A 25,493-nucleotide genomic window follows, 5' to 3' on the forward strand; every position below is an offset into this window, starting at 1 on the left:
AGAAATGTGGACGGTCTATAGCCATCACACTCAACTCCTGGGATGATTCCATCAGCGTTGCCTCAGAAACATCCTGCAAATCTCTTGGGAAGACAGGCAGACGAATGTCAGCGTGCTGGAAGAAGCAAAGAACACCAGCACTGAAGCGATGCTCCTACGCCAACAACTCCGCTGGACTGAAGGCCACGTTGTCCGAATGCCCAAAGATCACCATCTCCCAAAGCAGCTACTCTACTCCGAACTCAAGAACGGGAAACGTAATGTTGGTGGGCAGGAAAAGAGATTTAAAAATGGGCTTAAAGCCAACCTTAAAAACTGTGGCATAGACACTGAGAACTGGGAAGCCCTGGCCCTTGAGCGCTCTAACTGGAGGTCAGCTGTGACCAGCAGTGCTGCGGAGTTCGAAGAGGCACGAATGGAGGGCTTAAGGGAGAAACGTGACAAGAGGAAGGCCCGTCAAGCCAACCCTGACCGGGACCGCCTTCCACCTGGAAACCTGGATACTGATGTCCTCACTGTGGGAGAACATGAATCGGTCTCTTCAGCCACCTAAGAACCCACCCCCAAGACACCAGAGATGGAAGACAATCCTCCTTGAACTAAGAGGGATCGCCTAAGTAAGTAAGTAAGTAAGTAAATAAAGGTGGGACCACACTGACTCACATGATTTCCTTCGTTAAACCACGGCAGTGAAAGTGGTGTCAAATTGCATTCATTCTACATTGTAGATGTATCTGGTGTTTCTTACTTACCGGTACTTACTTAGGTGATCTCTTGTTGTCTGAGTACGATGGCCTTCCAAGTGTAGTGTCTAGGTGACTGTGAAGCCCTATTCTTGACCCGCATGTTCTTCCACAGTGAGGACATCGGTTTCCAAGTGGAAGGCAGTCCCGGTCAGGGTTGGTTTTTGTTTTTCTTGGAAGACACCTGTGTGTGGGTTATTTTTAATGTGTGGAAGCCGACGCACAGCCAATCAACACACAGTCTTCACAGAGTGAGAGTCCCAACCAATGGCATGGTCAATATGATGATGGTGGCTTCTCAATCTGTTGCAACCTTCTTCCGTCTTCACAGCCATTGTAACATGTACCATGTTGTCTTCCGCCTGATCCGCCGTTGAGGTCTTCAGGTCTTTGGATTGTTCTTGCGGCCTCTCCTGGGAGTGAATAACTCCAACGGTTATGTCCACTGGTTCACTGGAACATCTAAACCTCTTCACCATGACATCTGAATGTAGCCAATGTATCTCATCCTAATCGCAACACCGGATACCTTAATGCACCCATAATAGCCCTAAAACAACCCCATCAATTTGCACAGACAATGGTTTTAGGTGACGATCGGGTTGAGTGCCACACAGGTGACCCCTTTTTGCCGTCTCCCCATTTTCTCTGCCCCGTTTCGTGTATTAATCCCGATCGTTTTTCCATGACATCAGCTTGGATGGATGGGTGGGTGGGTGAACCTTCCTCTCGACTTGAAACTTGAGGCAGCAGAGAGAGATTGAGAGATTGAGAGGCAGAGACGGCAACATTAATTATGCATTTCTGAAAAAAAGAAAAAGGAATATCCAACAGTTTGGGGGAAAACAAGAAAAGGAGGGGAGTGAAGTCTCTCTGTTTTTCTCTCTGTCCTTAATTGTGTTTCATTTCTCCGCAGAAGGAAAGGCAGGGGAGGAGGAAAGGGTGCCAGGGAACCATCGCAAGGCATTGCTCGGATCAGACGGACTCGGGAATTTGGCGGATTCTTCTCCTCTCCTTCCAAAAGCTTCCATGGCTCCCTCCGCTCTGTGGATTTCCCTCTTGCTGCTCCTTTTCGCTCCTCGGTTGCAAAGCAAAGGTAAGGAGGGAACTTTGGGGAAAGTTTGGAGGGGATTTTGCAATTGTTTTCAAGTGTTTCCACTGCTTTTAATGGCGTTGTGGTTTGCGCATTGGGTTATGACTCTGGAGACCATGGATCAGCCATGGAAACCTACTTCGGTGAGTCACACTCTCTGAGCCTCAGAGGAAAGCAATGGCAAACCTCTTCTGAATGCATCTTGGTGTGATTTATAGTCTTAGGGTCATTGTGACTCCAAAATGACTGGAAGGCACACAGCACCAAAAATGTTAAACTGTTTGATATTTTGTTAGCCTTGTGCAATCATTTTTAGTTTTGCCATGGTTCCACATGGATGGTGTTGGTTCCACTGCATGCTCCTCTACAGAATGTCAGGGGAGATATAAATATTGAGATATAAATAATAATAATAATAATAATAATAATATTAATAATAATAATAATAATAATAATAATAATAATAATAATCAGAACAAATGCAATTCAGGCCAAGATCGAAAAATCAGCTGAAGACACAAAATGCAGACTGTGCAAGGAAGCTGACAAAACCATTGATCATATCCTCAACTGCTGTAAGAAAATCGCACAGACAGACTACAAACAGAGGCACACTATGTGGCCCAAATGATTCATTGGAACTTATGCCTCAAGTACCACCTGCCAGCAGCAAAGAACTGGTGGGATCACAAACCTGCAAAAGTATTGGAAAATGAGCACGCAAAGATACTGTGGGACTTCCGAATCCAGACTGACAAAGTTCTGGAACACAGCACACCAGACATCACAGTTGTGGAAAAGAAAAAGGTTTGGATCATTGATGTTGCCATCCCAGGTGACAGTCGCATTGATGAAAAACAACAGGAAAAACTCAGCCGTTATCAGGACCTCAAGATTGAACTTCAAAGACTCTGGCAGAAACCAGTGCAGGTGGTCCCGGTGGTGATGGGCACATTGGGTGCCGTGCCAAAAGATCTCAGCCGGCATTTGGAAACAATAGACATTGACAAAATTACGATCTGGCAACTGCAAAAGGCCACCCTACTGGGATCTGCATGCATCATCCGAAAATACATCACACAGTCCTAAACACTTGGGAAGTGTTCGACTTGTGATTTTGTGATATGAAATCCAGCATATCTATCTTGTTTGCTGTGTCATAATAAAATAATAATAATAATAATAATAATAATAATAATAATAATAATAATAATAATACTTTATTTGTATTCTGCCCTGTCTCCCCAAGGAGACTCAGGGCGGATTCCAACATAAAATGGCAAACATGTAAATATGTAAACAAAGGAGTAAATCAATCAATCAATAGAACTGCATCCCTTTGAGATGAACCTAGTGGACCATAATGTCCCATGTTACGTATTTAGTAGAGAACATTCATTGTCAACCTTTGTGATATCAACTCGGGATCTTTGAGAGCCATCCTGAGTTTGATCTCAGTTGGAATCAGAGAAGCAACACATATCCATCTAAACCAAATTAAATGTAGGAGACCCAGCCTTGTGTATCTCGTTCCTCAGAAGGGTAGCAGACCAGAATTCTTGGAAAACATCAGAAGTGTTAGGAACAGCTTGTTCCCAGTAGCGCAAGACATTTTTCGCTAATGATCATCTGTTAATCAGGCAATATTCCATTTGTAAGTAGTGGGAACAGGTTTGTGAAGCTCCTGAAAGGTGGGAATACAAAAGATGGTCTTCTGATGACACATTTGGAAGCCACTCTCAAACGGCAAATCTCCAGAATAAAGAATTGTGCCATCAATGACTCAAAATGTGGATGACAATTGGCCAAGATGAACCCCTCTCTGATAGGTGAAGACAATCATGAAGAAGACCTTGAAGTGTTTCCTCAACTAACTTGTCCAGTGTCTTTAAAAAGTAACTTTTTCAAATTCTGCTTCATGAGCTCCTTCTCCATGTCGATTGGTAGTCAGAAACCATATTTCTTCCATGGCACTTGAGTCTGATGCATTTCCATTGGGGCTATATCCAAAAGAATTGAGAACTCAGCCATCCATGAGAGCCTCAGAAGAACCAAAGGTCTATCAGGTGCAGCTTCCTTTTGCCCAAAACAACAATTCAAGGTCCACTGAGGAAGCTCACAAATGAGGCTTCTAAGGGATAACCCTCTCTCATTGAACCGAGATTCACAGGTGGACATGTCTCCAAACATGAGATGTTGAATATGAACATCATCATGAGTGACTATTGAGAGATTCGCCACTTTTTGAAAGCTTCTCAACCACGTCCACATCTTCTGGCAGATAATTCCATAAATGAAGTATTTTCTTATCTCTCCTGGACGTGCTGCCAATGAATTAAATTAAATGACCCTGAGTTCTGACATTAGGAGTGAACGTTGCATCTTATCCACTTTCTCTGCTCTGTATGTAATTGTACAAAATTCCACCCATGACTCCTTGCTGCCCCCAAAGAACAACAACCTCCAACAGTGTTTAGAATTTCCTTGTAAGGAAGGTTTTCCAAAACCATGGAGAAGTTCAAGCATTCTAGAATGGTATGATTTATTTTGTTGAGTTGAGGTAACCATCTCAATGCTGAAGTGTTAAAAGGAGGAGATAGAGCAGCTGGTGGCACCCAAGTGGCCTTTCAACCCCACGTTGATGGGTGCCTTCTTGTGGCACGGGTGATTGATGTTGTTGTCAAAAGCTGTAGAGCATTTGTTGCATTTGTTTTGATCTAGGGAGGCTGGGTTGTTCACCGATGGGTCTTCATCAATTGAGCTGTCATTGTCCCAAACCCTCCAAAGAATCATAGAATCACAGGGTTAGAAGGGACTTCAAGAACCATCCATTCCAACCTCCTATCTTGCAGGAAAACAGTCACAGTCCTGCTAGTATCTCCAAGGAAGACCCAATGACCGTTCTTCTTGACTTCTTCTCTCCCACTTCACACACAGCTCTCCTCTCTTTCCATGTGACTTCTTATAATCCGCCTCTAGACAATATGAGTTCATACTAATTCACTCAGACATATGCATACATATATAAGCACATAAAGCAAAACCATAAATGAAGAATTTCATCACCCGCAGAAAGAGGGACCTTGAAGCAACAGAAGAACTTCAAGAAGATGTCCACCCAACTTCCAAAGATGAAAGCCCACCTCTCTCTGAGATGCCCATTCCACTGTCCAACAGCTCTTACACTCAAGAGGTTCTTGCAAATGTTCAGGTGGAACATCTTGTTCTACCCTCTACTTCTTTCTTGTATTTTGAATGCCCTTGTTCCTGGAATGGCCTTGAAGCAGACCTTCTTGATACTTTCTACATGTGTTGGTCTACGGTTCCTATCTGGCCAAAGAATGGGAGATTTAATTCCAGATGGGAGAAGATGGTTCTAGATCAAACTTCCTTAGAATCACAGACTCATGGTGTTCAAGGAGATCCCAAGGGACATCTTAGTCCAACTCTTTGCGATGCAGAAAGACACAACAGAAGAACTTCAAGAAGATGTCCACCCAACTTCCAAAGACGGAAGAGAGAGGGACTTTGAAGCAGCTCTTCATGATACTTTCTACATGGGTTGAAATGGTTCCTATCTGGCCAAAGAACGGGAGATTTAATTTCAGATGGAAGAAGATGGTTCTAGATCAAACTTCCTTAGAATCACAGAATCATGGTGTTCAAGGAGATCCCAAGGGCCATCTAGTCCAACCATTTGCGATGCAGAAAGACACAACAGAAGAACTTCAAGAAGATGTCCATCCAACTTCCAAAGATGTAAAGAGAGAGGGACTTTGAAGCAGTCCTTCTTGATACTTTCTACATGTGTTGGTCTATGGTTCCTATCTGGCCAAAGAATGGGAGATTTAATTCCAGATGGAAGAAGATGGTTCTAGATCAAACTTTTTTAGAATCACAGAATCATGGTGTTCAAGGAGATCCCAAGGGCCATCTAGTCCAACTCTTTGCGATGCAGAAAGACACAACAGAAGAACTTCAAGAAGATGTCCACCCAACTTCCAAAGACGGAAGCCCACCTCTCTCTGAGATGTCAATTCCACTATCCAAGAGCTCTTACACTCAAGAGGTTCTTGCAAATGTTCAGGTGGAACATCTTGTTCCACCCTCAACTTCTTTCTTGTATTTTGAATGCCCTTGTTCCCGAAATGGCCTTGAAGCAGACCTTCTTGATACTTTCTACATGTGTTGGTCTATGGTTCCTATCTGGCCAAAGAATGGGAGATTTAATTCCAAATAGGTTAAGATGGTTCTAGATCAAACTTCCTTAGAATCACAGAATCATGGTGTTCAAGGAGATCCTAAGGGCCATCTAGTCCAACTCTTTGCGATGCAGAAAGACACAACAGAAGAACTTCAAGAAGATGTCCACCCAACTTCCAAATACGGAAGCCCACCTCTCTTTGAGATGTCCAATCCACTATCCAAAAGGTCTTACACTCAATACGTTCAGGTGGATCATCTTGTTCCACCCTCAACTTCTTTCTTGTATTTTGAATGCATTTGTCTATGCCCTTGTTCCTGTTATGGCCTTGAAGCAGCCCTTCTTGATACTTTCTACATGTATTGGTCTATGGTTCCTATCTGGCCAAAGAATGGGAGATTTAATTCCAAACAGGAGATGGTTCTAGATCAAACTTCCTTAGAATCATGGTGTTCAAGGAGATCCTAAGGGCCATCTAGTCCAACCCTTTGTGATGCAGAAAGACACAACAGAAGAACTTCAAGATGTCCACCTAACTTCCAAAGACGGAAGCCCACCTCTCTTTGAGATGTCCATTCCACTATCTCTTCCACTCAAGACGTTCAGGTGGATCATCTCAACTTTTCTCTTGTATTTTGAATGCATTGGTCTATGCCCTTGTTCCCGAAATGGCCAAAAAGAAGCTCTCTTTCACCTTCTACATGGCATCCTTCCAGATGTTCAATGATGACTCTATCCATTCCTCTTAGGGATTGCCTTCCAGGCATTTATTTATTTACAGTATTTATATTCCACCCTTCTCACTCCAAAGGGGACTCAGGGCGGATTACAATGAACACATATATGGCAAACATTCAATGCCAACAGACAAACAACATACAGTATAGACAGACACAGAGGCATTTAACATTTTTTTCCAGCTTCACGATTCTGGCCACAGGGGGAGCTGTTGCTTCACCGTCCACTAGTGGCTGTACTTCCTCATTCCTTTCCTCGTGTTTTGCTCAGTTGCTACTTCTAGACACATTCGAGCCCATCCTTGATGGTCCTCATTTTGGGGGAACCGATTTAATTGGGATTCATGGCCTTCAGCTCCGTTCCAGCATGACTCAGTCCAGAGCTTCTCAACAGCCACATGATCTGTCTCTTTGCCCTTTCTCGCCGACAAACAACATTCTTTGTTTTGTAGGGAAACTAACAAGCCTCGTTTTTTTCCCTGAGATCCCACTCCCATCTGTTGCAGGCAGAAAATATGGGGGCGGAAGAGAGAGAAGGATTCATTTCCCTTCTGGGAGATGTAGTGTTTTGAAAGGGGAGGTCAGTGTTTTGTGTTGAAGAAAGTCCCTTCTCCTCCCCCTCCTCATTCAGCCAGCTGTTTAAATCAACTCATTTTAAAAACACTAATTGAATAATTCACATTGACTGGAAGTACATCAATTGGGCTCGTTGAGGAAAGAGAGTTTCAAAGGAGTTGAAGAAATGCAAGGCGGTTGAGGAGCGTTTAAAGCTCATGGAGCAAACGATACCATGCAATACACTTTGCCCAGAATAAGTCCGGACCTGGGAATAGTTTTGGAAAAGTGTGCAGGGTGAACATTGATAAAATTATTCATTGCTTCCTTTGTGAACGAAATTAGCAAAGAAATACATCTCAGCCTTGAAATTTCATTGTTCCGTGCTTTCAGCTCACTTGGCTACTTCTGGAAATCAATGAATCTTATAGTTTTTACTTATGGAAGGGATACTCAGAGGTGGTTTTGCCACTCCTTTCTAGAGTCTACAGTGCATGGGATTCACTGGCGGTCTCCCATACTAATCCTAACTAGGTTTGATCCTGCTTAGCTCCCCAAATCAGACAGGAACGAGTGCCTTTAGGGTAGTGATTCTCAACCTTCCTAATGCCGCAACCATTGCTACTTCATAACTATCATTTTGCTACTCTTGTGAATCGTAATATCCATATCGGATATGCAGGATGTATTTTCATTCAGTGCCCAAATTTGAATACTGGTGGGGTTGGCGGTGGGATTGATTTTGTCATTTGGGAGTTGTACTTGCTGGGATTTATAGTTCACCTACATCCAGAAAGCAGTGTGGACTCAAACCGTGATGGATCTAGACCAAACTTGGCACGAATACTCAATATGCCCAAATGTGAACACTGGTGGAGTGTGGGGAAAATAGACCTTGACATTTGGGAGTTGTAGTTGCTGGGATTCATAGTTCACCTACAATCAAAGAGCATTCTGGACTTCACCAATGATGGAACTGAACCAAACTTGGCACACAGAACTCCCACAACCAACAGAAAAGACTGGAAGGGTTTGGTGGCCATTGACCTTGAGTTTTGGAGTTGTAGTTCACCCACATCCAGAGAGCACTGTGGACTCCAAACAATGATGGATCTGGACCAAACTCCACCAAATTTGAGCACTGGTGGAGTCTGGGGAAAAGAGATCTTGACATCTGGGAGTTGTAGGTAAAAGTAAAGGTTTCCCCTGACGTTAAGTCCAGTTGTGTCTGACTCTGGGGGTTGGTGCTCATCTCCATTTCTAAGCCAAAGAGCCGGTGTTGTCCATAGACACCTCCAAGGTCATGTGGCCATTGGCATGACTGCATGGAGCGCCATTACCTTCCCGCCGGAGCGGTACCTATTGATCTACTCACATTGGCCTGTTTTTGAACTGCTAGGTTGGGAGAAGCTGGAGCTAACAGCGGGTGTTCACTCCGCTCCTCGGATTTGAACCTGAGACCTTTTGGTCTGCAAGTTCAGCAGCTCAGCGCTTTAACACACTGAGCCACCGGAGGAGTTGTACTTGCTGGGATTTATAGTTCACCTACAATCAAACTTTGTGGCCCCATCTTCTAAGACTGGATTTGCATCTCGTGGTGCCTTCCAAGTCTGTGTGCCCAGGGGGGAGTTTCTCATCCAGTCTCAGCCACTGATTAAGGTTCTGGGTTTTAGCCTGCCACTTTTGGACTCTTGCTTGCTGAGATTTTCCTGTGAATATCTCTGTAGATCTTAGGAAGCTGTTTCTTGATTTAAGGCATTGGCCTGCTGGCTGATATCTGAACAGAGGATGAGCTGCAGATGTCCATGCCTTGGTCCTTTCATTAGTGGCTGTGACTTCCTGACGGATGTCAGGTGATATCAGAACAACAATGGGGTTTCGGTGCTCTCCAAACCAGAAGCGACTTGCAGGGAGAGCACTGAGAGCCCATTTTGGTTCTGATGTCTTATCTGTATATCTTGGGAAGTTGGAGAGAACTGAGACCCTGACTTTTACTGAACAATGAGCTGTGGTAGTGAAAGTGGTGTCAAAGTGGGTTAATTCTGGAGTGTAGATGCCACCCTGGTGGCACAATGTGTTAAAGCGCTGAGCTGCTGAACTTGTGGACCAAAAGGTCCCAGGTTCAAATCCCGGGAGCGGAATGAGCGGCCACTGTTAGCCCCAGCTCCTGCCAACCGAGCAGTTCGAAAACATGGCAATGTGAGTAGATTAATAGGGAAGGTAACGGCACTCCATGCAGTCATGCCAATGGCCACATGACCTTGGAGGTGTCTACGGACAACGCCGGCTCTTCGGCTTAGAAATGGAGATGAACAACCCCAAGAGTCGGTCACGACTGGACTTAACATCAGGGGAAAACCTTACCTAACTACCTTTGCACAAAATAACCTTTTCTGTGCCACATGATGGCAATGCTCCCATCATGACTCCACAACCAACCTGCCTGGAGCCGCTGGGCCTGCAGATGTAGCTTTCGGCACATGGCGGTTGGCCATTTGGGAAAAGACAAAGGCAGAGCCTGCTGTGCGGGCGATGAAGCCACGAAGCCGGCCTGCTTTCTGCCGACTTCCCTAATTTGTTTTTCCTCCTTCTCCTCTGCCCTCCTCGGTCTCCTCTCTCTCCTGCTGCCTGGCGCTCGTGAGCCCAGCCAACTTGGAGGAATTACCAGGCAGAGCGAAAAGGCAGAGGGGTCTGCGTGGAAAGCCTCCTCTGAGCTGCAGGCCCCCCAGGCCTGGGCAGATCTATGCCAATTAGGGCCGGCTGGGGAGAGAGAATTGTGCCCCAGGGTGAAGAGTCATGAACGGAGACAGACACGAGGCAGGCAAAGCAGCAGCAGCCGCACAGGAGCTCATATGGTGACTTGGCTGTGTTCCTTTCCAATGCTCGCAAAGTTGCACTAAGCGCCGGTCCTGAAACCCACTTACTTGAGAGCTTGGAAGAGTTTGGAGTCACATTGTATCGAGCCTTGTTTATTAAATTGGGGTCAGGCTGCATTCATCCTACAGTGTAGATCAGAGCTTTCCAAACATTACACCATTTTAAAAAAGGGTAAAGGTTTTCCCCTGACGTTAAGTCCGGTTGTGTCCGACTCTGGTGGTTGGTGCTCATCTCCATTTCTAAGCCAAAGAGCCGGCGTTGTCCATAGACACCTCCAAGATCATGTGGCCGGCATTAATATTATAAAGGTAAAGGTTTTCCCCTGACGTTAAGTCCGGTTGTGTCTGACTCTGGGGGTTGGTGCTCATCTCCATTTCTAAGCCAAAGAGCCGGCATTGTCCATAGACACCTCCAAGATCATGTGGCCGGCATTAATATTATAAAGGTAAAGGTTTCCCCTGACGTTAAGTCCGGTCGTGTCCGACTCTGGGGGTTGGTGCTCATCTCCATTTCTAAGCCAAAGAGCCGGCGTTGTCTATAGACACTTCCAAGGTCATGTGGCCATTGGCATGACTGCATGGAGAGCCGTTACCTTCCCGCCGGAATTGTACCTATTGATCTACTCACATTGGCATGTTTTCAAACTGCTAGGTTGGCAGAAGCTGGAGCTAACAGCGGCCACTCACTCCACTCCCAGGGTTTGAATCTGAGACCTTTCGGTCTGCAAGTTCAGCAGCTCAGTGCTTTAACACACTTCACCGCCGGGGCTCCACTTAATAAAAATAATAATAAAACTTTATTTATATACCGCCCTATCTCCCGGATGGGACTCAGGGCGGTTTACAGTCATAAAAGCAAACACAAACATTACATAACAACATAATACACATTATTAAACAAAGTAAAATAATACAATTATAACAATAAATCACACTTACATGACCAGATCAAGGGGACGGGAACCATAAACCCAATATATTAAAATGAATCATTTTAGGCTAGGGAAATCTTAAGACAGGCATTATTTTGAAACACAGTAATTCAACGTTATTAATCAGAAAGAGATTAAAGCAACCCCTTGCGACACATAAGTAAGATGGCACATATGGGGATGCAACATGTTTCATAAAAGCCTTTTAAATGTATGATTTTTTTTTGCTGATTTTACATAGAATCAGAGGTTTCTCTTAACAAGCAACAACAACAACAACACTATATTTATATCCCGCCCTATCTATCTCCCCAAGGGGACTCAGGGAGGATCACAATACACATACACAGCAAACATTCAATGCCGTTTGGACAGAAAGGACAGAACAGAACAGACAGAAAGGAGGTAGAGTTGTTGTATGTTTTCCGGACTGTATGGCCATGTTCCAGAAGTATTCTCTCCTGACGTTTCGCCCACATCTATAGCAGGCATCCTCAGAGGTTGTGAGGTATGGAGAAACTAAGCAAGGAAGGTTTATATAGCACAGCAGATGTGCTTTCCTGCTCCTTAGTTTTTCCAATCTCTGTGTTGTCTCAAAATCCATTTTGATGACTTGGAGGTTGAGTTTGGATTCAGTCCAGGTGGTGCTGTTTCTCCATTCTCTATGATGAAGAGCCACCAGGACATCCTCTTTCCACCTTCCTTTTGGTCATCATATTTTAGGACTTGTTCTTTATGGTGTCGTAAAATACCTCCCCCGCTAACTAGTGGTACCTAATTTCTCTACTTACAGCTCCAAGCTGTTTTTGAACTGCTTAGGTAAACAGTGAGCTGGGCTTGACGGTCGGGTGCTCACTCTGATCGGGCTTCGAACTGGTTACCTTTTGGTTGGTAGATCTTATTACAGCCGTTGATTTGCCAGCTGTGCTCCAGCCCAGACCTCCTTAATGCAGCCGACACACTAACGTGTTGCAACACATGGTTTAGAATGCTCTACTGTAGATGAACCACGTGTAGTTTGAGGGATGTGGTAATAAGTACATTCATCTGCAATCTCTGGTTAAGTACATACGGACTCACACTTCAAACTGGTGTGGAAATTTTGTTGGGAATCACCCTGGACTACTCAAGTCTAAATGTAGTCAGATAGATGATAGAGTTAGATTGAGGGAATCCTTTCCCTGTTTCCAAAGCATGCCTAGACAGGCTTTACTGTGTTTCACTCTATCCTGTTTACGTCACATCCCTTACTTTGATGTGAGTAGAAATGTGAATCTTTAGGGACACTAACTTCCCATTGGTCAGAATGTCTTTTATAGCCCCAATAAACTGGACCTTGAGGTCAGAACCTTTTTTGGTTCTCTCTTCTTCCTTTGTTCTTCTAGCTAACAAGAAGCACCTCGCCATCTCTCCTGTCAAGATGTAACTATTTAGATGTTTGTTATTTTTCCTTAGAAACCAGTCTAGAGTAGACTAGACAGCTCCCAAGCCTTTTTATCTACAATGGAGCTCTTTTTTCCTGAATAAATACTTTTTGAACTTTTATTGAGACTCTGCAGTCCTTTTGCAATACTAAATGATCAAAGGCTTCTCTTGCTCGCCCCGTGTAAGTAACTGTTGCATTTGGAAGCTTTGCTTTTGCTACTCTGCTGCATTTTGGTGGAATCTCCCCCAGAGAGGGTTAAATTGAGTCTAACCGCTCAGAGATGACCACAACAAATTTAACCCCAAAAGGTTCATTTTAGGAGATGGGATGTTGGTTTGCTACATGAAGGAATTCTCCTTCGTGAGAAGTGACTCTTCTCTGTGCGACAAGTATCTTTTTCCTTTGTAGCACCTCCAAAGATTCCCAGCAAGATCACCAATGTGAGCAAACCTGCTCTGCGCATGCTCTCCGACTATTTATTCACCGGCTACAAGAAGGGGGTCCGTCCCGTCCGGAACTGGAGGAAGACCACCAACGTGGCCATCGACCTCATGATCTATGCCATTCTGAGCGTGGTAGGTGCCTTCTTCCTTGCTCTCAAATGGATCACTATGGATCGGCACAATCCACAAGGATTGGGTTGCGTCTCTCCAATTTTGCGGGGGAGTCGCCTCGTTTTCTTGCCTCCTTGGCTCTTGACAGTCTCCATAGAGATTTCCACAACAGAACAGGCTCGTTTGCGAATTTTGTGCTTTTGTTCAGAGGTTTGAGCTCAGCATCTCTCCGAAGTCCTCTTTTTTTTCCATTTTGAAGAGCTGTCAGTTGTTAGTTGCGAGGCACCATCAGCTTGGTTGTCAAGCGTCACTTTGGCCCATGGAGATGCAGAGATTGAAAGAAAAAAGGAGAATATTTCTCTCCCGTGAACTTTTCCTTCAATCCCTGAATTTCTAGCACTTGAAGTAGTTTCCACAGAACGTAAGCAGAGTTTAGGAATCCAGAGAAAAGGGGCCGATAGTGAACAAGGGAATATTGTCACTACAAAATAGAACTTTTCAAAAGTAGGAGCAATTTTTGAAGTTTCTGCAATGCTAGAAACTTGGGCACTGAAGGAAAATATCATGGACGAGGATATTTGGGGAAGTGATCGTTTTATTTCACCCACCAAATAAAGGATCATGCCATAAACTGGGTGACTAAAAGGATATAAGAATTAGGGAAGGCAACCTCGTGCATTTCATTATCTTTCACAAGATTGCTAAAAGCTTTCTCCCTGCTGGGTGAGACGATGGGAGATGCAGACCATTTTTCAATGATTAGCCTCTCAAGATTTATTCTTTTGTGAAACATTCACAACGTTCACCTCCTTTCTTGTTGATGTTTCTAAGCCAAGTGTTACATGTAGTCTACACTCAGTGGCTCTACAGTGGATCCATGGAATCAATGGGAAGTTATTAAGACAACGCTTATGCAATTTCCATTGATTTGAGAGGTCTACGTTAATTGAGACTAGTGATTGGGATGCCTGAACTGCGTTAATAGCAATACACCGTTGGTCTGCCAGCTCAGTGTTGTCTATAGACTTCTCCTTCTTTGAAGTTGGTGGCCACATCTCAGGTTCTTTAGCAGTTGAACTGCAATGTTCTTTCAGCTGCATGTTTTTAAATTATTATTCTTATTGGATAACTGGCAACCACTCTACAAGTTCTCTGATAGGGTTTTGCACCTCAAGTCTTGTCACTGAGATCCCGAGATTGATTCAATGGCAGGAACTGAAGCTGATGCCTCCTGTACTCAAAGTGTGAGGTCCAACACAAAGCTGTGGAGATGACCCTTTCTAATGTTCCTCGATTTGGCCATCACACTCCTCCCAACACAACTTAAGAAGGTTAATGAAGGAAGCAGACCTTGTGTTCCACCAGCCTAATCTCTGTTTTTGTTTTCGACAGGATGAAAAGAACCAAGTCTTGACCACGTATATCTGGTACAGGCAGGTAAGAAGATGACTTCTCCATGTTATTTTTGGGGCACCTATTTTTCCTCTTCATCTTGTCTGTGTGGTCCTTTGGATCCCAAGATGCTCAGACATTGATCTACATCTACCTGATGGTCTCAATACATTGCTTCCATGGTGTTCTTTTCATTTGGTTTCACGGTGCCTTTCCCATGGCTAGGTTTCCCCTGGAAGTCCAGCCATATTCTCAGTTAGATCAGACACTGGACATGATGGGTTTTCCTTATTATGTTTCTCAGTATAAGATGGATGAGATCTATGATTCTTACATTTTGTCCTTCTGGACTGGAAAAAGCAGCACAACAAAGCAGCATGATGGGAGAGCATGATGGACATTTAGAGCAAAGTTTGGAAAAGTGACTATTTGGGTCAACAATATCCAAAACGGCCTCATTCAGCAGAGCTACTCAGCTATTTCTGGGAATCTTGACATCTATTCCCTTCAAATGTAACTTTCTTCTGGCTCTGGGCAGGAGTTGGGTGAGGATGGAGAACATGGAAGAAAATAGTTGCAACACCCCTAAGCAGCGTGAACACTGGAAACCAACATGGAGGCCAATAAACAATCTAATATCTTTATTAAAGCAATAAAAGTTCTAAACAAAAATAAGCAGAGTATATAGTCCAGAGTATATAGTTGACCTTTTAGAGAAGATCAAAATTAGTCCAATGAAATGAAGTTATATGTCCAGTATTAGAGTCTAAAGTCTATAATCCAAATAACCGAACAACACTCAAACTCTTTGGAAATTTGAGTGGGGAAAGAGTAAGGTTCCGCAGGAAGATTCTTGAAAAAGTCCAGAACAAGGATTCAAGGCTAGGCAAGGTATTTCGTGGTGGATCTGAAACGCAGTCCAAACTTGGCAAGGAGTGGGACGCAACTCCCAGACTACTCGTGAGTAAACACGCCGGTGGGCCGCTTGGAAGCTCAGGAACAAGAGACGATGTTCTTCATTCAATAGTCACGTTGACTCCGAGATAGGGAAAACTCAGTGCAGAACTTTTATTGAAATTCAAGAGCTCCCCCCAAGCAGGTGTTTGACTCCCCAAATCTTCCCAGAGAACGGAGCTGTTTCAACATCATACCAGATGCCTGCCTCCATGAAACTTCCCAAGGGAACCGATTTAGCCACAATCGCCTCTCTCCGCTAATCTCGTGCTTCTCCTTAAAATCTGCCTTTGGGAGCGATCTGTTTTGAGAAAAGCCCTTCTATCAAACACCAAGCTTTCCGGAGAAACAGGCTCCGTTTCAAGGGCATCCCTAATTGGCTCTGGCACTGAAATGTCAACAGGAGACATCTGGAAAGGGACGGAATCTTGCTGAGATGGAAGAAAGCCCAAATCTTCTTCAGTTTGATCTATGATGGCTGCGGGGTCATGGGCCAAAGGTGCCTGAGACATCACAATAGTGTTGTGGAAAGGAAGTCATATTTTTGTTGCTCAATGTAAGAGAAGAAGGCATGATTGGTGGAACAGGGTGTTCTTTCCAAATGATGATGATGATGATGATGATGACGGCGATGATGATGATGATGATGGTGATTGTGATGGCGATGATATTATCCTATGTTTATCTCTTGTTTTGGCCCTGGACGAAACCTTTCTTGCCTCTTTTCTGCAGCAATGGGTCGATGAGTTTCTTCAATGGAAACCTGAGGAATTTGACAACATCACCCAGATGTCTGTTCCCACTGATGCCATCTGGGTGCCAGATATTCTGATCAATGAGTTGTAAGTAGTGTGCTCTTTTGGGGGGAAAGGCATGCGGGTCCTCTTTCTTCCACAATGTTTCAGGTTTTGGGAGAAAGAGGAGGAGGATTTGGCCTAATTTCCTCTCCGCTGTCCCCGTGACTTCTCCCATTTTGTATTCCTGGCAATGCTTTGGCTCAAAGCTGGCTCGGTCTTCTGTGTAACTGTACGCTGCAGATGGGGAGAAGGCTGGGAAATTGGTCTGGTTCCAGTAGTGGGAAACTATAAACACTCATAATTACCTTGGTTGTATTTGGCGTGGGATTCAACTGTTCGGAGGAAGTCTTTGTTTGGGAAGGAGAGAAAGAGGAGGGAGGGAGATAATGGAGGGGCAGCTGCAAAGCCATCAACTTGGAAGAAAGAATAACATCCAAAGCAGAGAGACTGGATTTATTGTCGCAAAGTATCCTCTGGTTGCTACCGTTTGTTGGACCTTAGCAAATACTAGAAAGCCCCCCATGTGGTTGCGGAAGATGAGCCCCTGCTCATATCATTTATCTCAAGTCAAAAGACATCCTTGGCCTTTCCAAAACAGCATATCAAATGTGGTTTCAAAGTGGTAGAGTCTCGCTTATCCAATGTAAACGGGCCAGCAGAACGTTGGATAAGCGAATATGTTGGATAATAAGGAGAGATTAAGGAAAAGCCTATTAAACATTGAATTAGGTTATGATTTTCAAATTAAGCACCAAAACATCATGTTATACAACAAATTTATTTATTATTTATTTATTTACAGTATTTATATTCTGCCCTTCTCTCCCCGAAGGGGACTCAGAGCGGATCACATTACACATATAAGGCAAACATTCAATGCCTTTAACATAGAACAAAGACAAGACAAACACAGGCTCCGAGCTGGCCTCGAACTCATGACCTCTTGGTCAGAGTGATTTATTGCAGCTGGCTGGCTGCTCACCAGCCTGCACCACAGAAAAAGTAGTTCAATACACAGTAATGCTATGTAGTAATTACTGTATTTACAGTAATGCTATGTAGTAATTACTGTATTTACGAATTTAGCACCAAAATATCACAGTGTATTGAAAACATTGACTACAAAAATGAGTTGGATAATCCAGAACATTGGATAAGCGAGTGTTGGATAAGTGAGAATCTACTGTAGTTAGTTTTCGTCATACATTTTGTGAGGTTTTCTAGAACTGGAGGAGATACGAAATGGTGCTCTGTTATAATAAGACACCAACATTTTAATTTTGATGATGTTGAAAGGGCTTGCTTTTGGACTACAACACCTAAATCCACCAAGTAATGATGGTGCTGGTGTTGATAGATCCTCAAAACTGTTATCAAAGGTTACCTTTCCTGAGATCCACCTTTGTCAAGTTGTATCCTCATATGTGGATTCTGGAGAGAAGACCTGTGGTCCTTTGTTTAGTGCGGAGAAGAGATGTTGGATGTTTATTTAATGATATGATTATATTATAACCGCTGCCACGGGTGTAAAGATGTTTATAATGCGGCCACCAGATGTAAAGGGGATTATCCACGCTTGCCACCACTATGAGAAAATATAGCCACTAGCTACTTAGAGAGGAGACCTTTTAAATTTTGTTTTTCTTCTTTCTTCTTGTTTGTTTTTGATGGTAATATATATGACAGAAGCTGAGCTGCTTAAAAGAACAATAACACGTTTATTCTGGCACAAAGCTTAATGGTTACAGTAACTTTCTCTTTAGAGGCACTTCGGTTAACAGTTGCAAGGCTAGAATGAGGTATTTCAAACTTCTTAAAATGTCACTTCTTTCTTTACTCTAAACTGCAGTCACCCTGTGAATTACAATCACAGATTATCTGTTCCTCATCAGGAGACAGACTACCTTAAAATAAGTCACCAAACTTATTTTAAATTGACTCAAAAATAAGCATTTGAGTCTCCCTGATCCCTTCAACTGAGGATCAGTCTTCACTGTACCTCATCAGGGCACAGACTCACTGCTTCTTTTTCAAACCTGCACTTCTCCACCAAAACGGCAGTTGGTTCGCCCCCTTCTCCATGGCAACCAACTCATGAGTGCAGAGCAACTGAAATATTGACCCTTTTAAAATGCAATTAAACATGACATCTGTAAACTAAAAAATTCACACTTCATTACATTTATGATTATGGTCTTCACTGTAATAAGAGTGATCTATCATGGGCTTCTTCTGGTCATTGTGTTTCTCCACCTTTTCCCTTCTGCAGTGTGGATGTGGGCAAGTCCCCCGACATCCCCTACGTTTACATCCTCCACGATGGAGAAGTACGGAACCTCAAGCCGGTCCAGGTGGTCACGGCCTGCAGCCTAGACATCTACAACTTCCCCTTCGATGTCCAGAACTGCTCCTTGACCTTCACCAGCTGGCTCCATAACAGTATGAGATGACTTTGATTGGTTTCATCTTGTGGTCCTCTTACAGGTTGAGGGAGGAAACGAGAGAAGGAAACCTGTGTCAAGATGGAGAGCCAGGGGATCAGGGTGCGTGTGGGTGGGTTTCTTCAAACACCATCGATCAACAGCTCCGGACCAGCACCCTGATGAATTGCTGAACTTCTGCCCTCACCAATTCCTCCAAAGTCAGACTCAAAGACATCTGCAGTCTGAAGTTCAAATACTTATTTAATACAGTAGAGTCTCACTTACCCAACATAAAGAGGCAAGCAGAACGTTGGATAAGCAAATATCTTGGATAATAAGGAGGGATTAAGGAAAAGACTATTAAACATCAAATTAGGTTATGATTTTACAAATTAAGCACCAAAACATCATGTTATACAACAAATTTGACAGAAAAAGTAATTCAATATGCAGTAATACTATGTAGTAATTACTGTATTTAAGAATTTAGCACCAAAATATCACAATGTATTGAAAACATTGACTACAAAAATGTGTTGGATAATCCAGAATGTTGGATAAGCGAGTGTTGGATAAATGAGACTCTACTGTATTTACGAAGATATTTACAAACAGCAAAGTCCATCACTAGAAGCCGGCATTCTTCAGCTCAGCTCGTCTCTCACACAGTTCAACAAAGATAAGAAACACATTCCTTAGTCCAAAGGAAGTTCCAACCTCCAAGGCCGGAAATCATGTCTCATAGGTCACAGCAGGCTGTCAGTCAAACTGGCCTGCTGTTAACTGATTCATTGCTGAAACACACACTTGCAAAACAGCAGAAACACTTGATTTACATTTCATATACACACAACCAAAATCCAACAACCTGATCCATAAATATAACTGGGAGCCTATTTGTAGCCCTCAACGAAAGTAAGCCCATTGGATCCATGGGTTCTGCATGCATGTTGAGTCATCATTCAAAAATGGATTCCAAGGGTCTACTGAAGTTGTGGTTCCCAATTTGGGGTGCATCTACACTGTGTAATGAATGCGGATTGACCCAATTTCAACTGCCGTGGATCAATGCTATGGAATTCTGGGAGTTGCAGAGAATGGTGCTTTGGTGAGACACCAACACTCTTTGGCGGAAATGGATAAAGACCTAGAAATGCTACAGCTCTCAGGATTCCATAACATTGAGCTATGGCCATTCAAATGGTGCCAAACTGCATTCAGAGATTGCAGCTCGTTGCTCAGATGTACCATGGCGTCATCTCTCCTCTTCTTCTCGATGTCTATCTCTCCTCAGTCCGAGACATCAACATCTCTTTGTGGCGGAGCCCAGAAGAAGTGAAACACGACAAGAGCGTCTTCATGAACCAAGGCGAATGGGAACTCCTCCACGTGCTCAGCCAGTTCAGAGAATTCAGTGTCGGGGACAGCGATTCCTATGCTGAGATGAAGTTCTTTGTAAGTCATGGTTGCCATGGATGGATGGAGAAAGAAGTTAAGGGTATGAGTAAGGAACAGAAAGTTCAACATGGGTGCAAGGGATGAGAGAAAGAGGGATGGACATAGAGTATGACATAGAGTTGGACGTTCCAATCATGGTAAAAGACTTCCTAGAACTTCTAAATTACATCAGTTTCCTTGCTCATAATTTTGAAACCATGAGTTAAAAGAAAATGAAGACTGTTGAGATAGGAATCAATGTATGTTAACAAAAGTAGTCAGTCAGATTTCCATTGTGGTTTTGAATCTTCTTGATTCATGCCAACTAGAGTAGAACCCTTGATTCAGTCACTGAATAAGTAGGAAAATCCTATTGATTCAATGGGTTGATGCCTACAAGGACTAGCATTTGGATTCAATTGGCTTGTTGCTGCAAAGTAACCTCTTGATATTGTATTGTGATGTTTCGCAAAACATGCTTTATTATTATTTCCTGCAATGCCTTGACTTTATGCATAAGAAAATCTCCTCTTAATTCAGACAGGATGTTTGAATATGTTTTAATGGTTCTTAACTGTGAATTTCTCAATACTGTTTACATTTAGTTCTGTTTCAGTGTTTGCATATTTGTATATTATAAATTGCATGCTAATTTATTTATTTATTTATTTATTTATTTCCATCATTTCTATGCCGCCCTTCTCACCCGAAGGGACTCAGGGCAGCTCACAATCTGTACAAAAGATAAAACATAGGCAATTAAAACAATCAATTTAGCATAATACAATAAATACATTTAATATTTATAATATTATTTAATAAATACATTGGGGCCTCTGGTGGCACAGTGTGTTAAAGCGCTGAGCTGCTGAACTTGCAGATCAAAAGGTGCCAGGTTCAAATCCCGGGAGCGGAATGAGCACCCTCTGTTAGCCCCAGCTCCTGCTAACCTAGCAGTTTGAAAACATGCAAATGTGAGTAGATCAATAGGTACTGCTCCGGTGGGAAGGTAACAGCGCTCCATGCAGTCTTGCCCATGGCCACATGACCTTGGAGGTGTCTATGGACAACACCGGCTCTTCGGCTTAGAAATGGAGATAAGCACCAACCCACAGAGTTGGACACGACTGGACTTAACGTCAGGGGAAACCTTTACCTTTTACCTTACATTTAAAACAGTACAATAAAAATACTTAAACCATTCGTCCACAAAAACCTTGCACGTAATGTTGTTTTTAATGTTGAGCCACTTTGAGTCTCCTTCGGGAGAGATAAAGCAGGGTATAAATAAATATCATCATCATCATCTTTGGGCATTCTTTTTGGACATAATAATAGACAAGGAGGATAGGAACAACAAAAGTGTCCTGTCACTTTCCAAAAGAAGCAGTTCCCTTCCAAAAGAGGACTGGGTTCAAGTTCCTGGTTCAAAAAGTTATACTAAGTTTTTCTTAGCCCTGGCTATTGCAGTTCAGAATCCACAGACATAAACAGGGAGTGTGTAGTAACATCCACGGCAAAGGAAGCCAGGAAGGAACTGAGCCAGGCACCAATGGAGCTCTTGGCTCGCCTCGCTTGCGCCCAGCGGGAGAAGCATTCGCGGAGCCTTAATGGTCTTGACGGAGAGCCAGCCAGCCATTAGGGAGTGTCCCAAGGTAGCTCCTTTCCTGCCAAGTCTCATTGTGCCTCTTTGCGTCCCGGCAGGTGGTCATCCGGAGACGCCCGCTCTTTTACGCCGTCAGCCTGCTGATGCCCAGCATCTTCTTGATGGTCATGGATATTGTGGGCTTCTACCTGCCTCCGGACAGCGGGGAGAGGGTCTCCTTCAAGATCACCCTGCTCCTGGGCTACTCGGTCTTCCTAATCATTGTGTCCGACACTCTGCCAGCCACCGCCATTGGGACGCCTCTCATAGGTAACCTGGAAAGATATGGGTGGGTTTTGACAGAACTCTGCCAGTCCAACCTGGAAGTTCTTGGTGCACTCAAAAGGGAGGTGGGTAGGGAGAAAAGAGTTGTTGGCTCTGTTCCTCTGTGGTTTTGCCAAATGCCCTTTGCTTCCATTCTATAGGAGTCTACTTTGTGGTCTGCATGGCCTTGCTGGTCATCAGCTTGACCGAGACGATCCTCATCGTGCGGCTGGTGCACAAGCAGGACCTCCAGCCCCACGTCCCCGAATGGGTCAAGCGCTGGGTTCTGGAGCGGGCCACCGTCTTGCTCTGCATCCGGGACCGGCACACCTTCCGCCCCGTCCGCACCCAGAGCTCCGACATCTCCAGGAACATGGAGAACAATGACAGCACAGGTCAGAGCAAACCCAGAGCCCCAAACCAATATGCAACTCCAAGGACTCCAAGTGGGGATCGTTGTTAGTCAATTTTTACATGCAACGAGAAACCATCTCCAAAGCTTTGTCCCCATTGGGTTGTTTTTTTTTGAAATATTTTTATTCAAAATTTTATGTTTGAAGATAAAAAAGTATGAATTAGCAAGTAATAGAATGTTCACATCGAAAGTGTGAGAACACTATCTGTTTATAGTATTTGTTTATAGGGCCGGGCTGTGGTGAGCAGCCTGCTGCAATAAATCACTCTGACCATGAGGTCATGTGTTCGAGGCCAGCCCATGGTGGGGTGAGCACCCGTCAGTTATGAAATAAAAAATAGCTCCTGCTCTTTGCTGACCTAGCAACCCGAAAGACAGTTGCATCTATTAAGTAGGAAATAAGGTACCACTTATAAACTGGGGAGGCAAATTTAACTAATTTACGACGTTGGAATGAGGAAGTCCCGTCAGAGTGGATGATGAAGTAGCTGCTCCCCCCTGTGGCCAGAATTGAACATCCCCTCAGGAGAAGGTTAAATTGTCTCTGCATCTGTCTCTGTCTCGGTTCTATGTGTATATGGGCATTGAATGTTTGCCCTATATGTATAATATATAATGTGGTCCGCCCTGAAAAGGGCGGAATATTAATACTGTAAATAAATAAATTAAAAAAGTAGGAAATGAGATAAGAGAAAAAGAAAAATAAAAAATAAAAAAGAGGAAAAAGGAAAAATATTTTAAAATATGGTAAAAAGAAAAAAATAGAAAAAAATGTTGACTTCCTGCTAACTTTAACTGATTCATCATAGATTTTTTTTAAAAAATTAGGTGTTCGTAGAAATTGGTAAATCATCACATCCCCTTAGTCCTCATCAGTCTCTAAGATTGTATCTGTTCAGCAGATAGGATCAAATTTCGTTTGTTTTAAGTAGTCCTTTACCAGGTCCCAGTTAGTTTCTTTCTTTGGTAAACCTTGGTTTGGAGATAACTAATATGTAATGTTCATCACCTCCCCATTGGCTGAGGTTGTGATGGTTCATGATTTCTTCAAAAGCATCTGCACAAAAAGGCGATTCTTCTTTGCGCACAGATGCACTGAATGTAAACATTGAACAAAAGCCTGTGTGTTTCGCAAAAGGAGAGAATCTAATAAGTACGTATTTTGCAAAAGGTTCACAAGATAATCTAGTGGTGCGTTTTGCAAAGGCACATCTCTAGATTCTCTGTTATTGTTGTTATTCTCCAGCCATTTTTTCCCAGGGCGGCACCCTTGGAAATGGGAAATCTGCTGCTGCAATCCTAGTGAATCTAATGGTACATTGAAGGCCCTGGGAAAACCTTAATGCGCCATCTCGGAATGTGCAGTTGAAAATTTGTGGCACTCCACTTAAACAAATGCGAACTGAATATGCATGTTATGCTATGAGCAAAAAAAAAGAAAGCACAGACCATTAGGATTTTGAGTCTCCCTTGTCTCTGAGGCACCGTCAGAGCTGGCCCTAGGTAATTTTCAAGTGTAGGCAAATAGAATTTTGCCCCCCCCCCCAACCAATCGCTGAAAAATAAAAGCATTGGATAAGCGAAAATGTTGGATAATAAGGAGGGATTTTAAAAAAGCCTATTAAATTTAAAATTACATTAAGATTTTACACATTAAGCACCAAAACATCATGTTTTACAACAAATCAACAGAAAAAGCAGTTCAATACATGGTAATGTTATGTAGGAATTACTATATTTGTGAATTTAGCACCAAACATTGAACGGGGATATAGGGCAGTGTGGACTTAGATAACCCAGATAGTCCCCAGTATAAAAAAAAACCCTCTAAAATCAGGACAATAAATAAAGAACAACACTCTGAAAACAGGAGAAATCCAGACAGTAAACAATCAGGGACAGCTAACACCTCCCAAAAAAAGATTATCCCAGGCAAGGAGAAGCCAGGCCTTGAAGCCAATGCTAATCAAGGTGATTAATTACAACATTCACACCTGCTTCAAAGACGAGTTGTTTCTCCCACCCTGGACCTTCTACCGATATATAAACCCCACTTACCTAGCTTCCAAGTTCCCACAGACTTCACAATCTCTGAAGGCCCCAAAGGGCTCCAGGAGGCCCGAAGGAGAAGGAGGCAGGATGATGGCACCACCGGCAAGTGCCTAGTTCACCTTACGGTTGGACCGCCTCTGCACAGTTGTATGTGTAAGGGAGGTTTGTGCACATTATATCAATGGGATTTTAGCCACAAGTCAACCCTTGGCTCCAGAACTCAGTTGGAGCCTCCGATTTCAAGCACCTCCTCCATCGTTGCTCTTTGTTTACTCACGAGCTTGTTCATCTCCCTCCGCTTCTCTTAGCCAAACTGAACCACTACAACTGTGAGAACATCCGTGATTACGAAGGAGGCGCAAGTGGGGCTCCAGCCACATCTCAAGGGGAGGGTTCGCTGGTGGTGGAGAACATCCTCCAAGAGATCGCCTCCATCCGCCAGTTCCTGGAGAAGCGGGACGAATTCCGCGACATCGCCCGCGAGTGGCTGCAAGTGGGCTACGTCCTGGATGTGCTCCTCTTCCGGGCCTACCTGGTCGCCGTCCTGGCTTACAGCCTCACCTTGGGCACTCTCTGGTCCATCTGGCAGTATGCCTGAGAGACACGGGACTCGCCCCATAGATGGGCCAGGCAAGCCCTTCTGTTCTGTGAGTTTTCCGGACTTGTATTTCAATCGCAGGCGTCTGGGATCCGAGGTCCATCTGCTATTCTCAGCCATGGCTTGTAACCCTGTGTCTCCGAAGACTGGTTAGTGTGTCTCTGGTTATTATCAAGGTGCCAATCTTGCCTGATGGAGTTGTGTATTCCGCCTTCAACTGCCCACCTTAGCTACGAATAAACATAGGCATGTGCCCTAGCTCCTAAGTGATCATCACATTTTATTGATTAGCCCATCGGCCGTATCAAAACATTTATTTATTTATTTGTTTGTTTATTTACAGTATTTATATTCCGCCCTTCTTTCTCACCCCGAAGGGGACTCAGGGCGGATTAC

At 43.7% G+C, this 25,493-nt stretch overlaps 1 protein-coding gene across 1 annotated transcript; it reads left to right on the plus strand.

The window, feature by feature from the left end:
- Window positions 1-1,518: 1,518 nt before the first annotated feature.
- Window positions 1,519-25,355, plus strand: LOC100558102 (5-hydroxytryptamine receptor 3A). The gene is made up of 9 exons (XM_062961058.1): window positions 1,519-1,839; window positions 12,975-13,141; window positions 14,513-14,557; window positions 16,199-16,308; window positions 18,533-18,702; window positions 19,981-20,141; window positions 21,828-22,038; window positions 22,194-22,427; window positions 24,808-25,355. Exons 1-9 carry the CDS (start codon window positions 1,773-1,775, stop codon window positions 25,095-25,097), a joined length of 1,455 nt encoding a protein of 484 aa, XP_062817128.1. The 5' UTR covers window positions 1,519-1,772; the 3' UTR covers window positions 25,098-25,355.
- The last annotated feature ends 138 nt before the right edge of the window (window positions 25,356-25,493 follow it).

Source organism: Anolis carolinensis, unplaced genomic scaffold (assembly GCF_035594765.1).
Source record: "Anolis carolinensis isolate JA03-04 unplaced genomic scaffold, rAnoCar3.1.pri scaffold_8, whole genome shotgun sequence".
In the NCBI taxonomy this organism is placed as follows: Eukaryota; Metazoa; Chordata; class Lepidosauria; order Squamata; family Dactyloidae; genus Anolis; species Anolis carolinensis.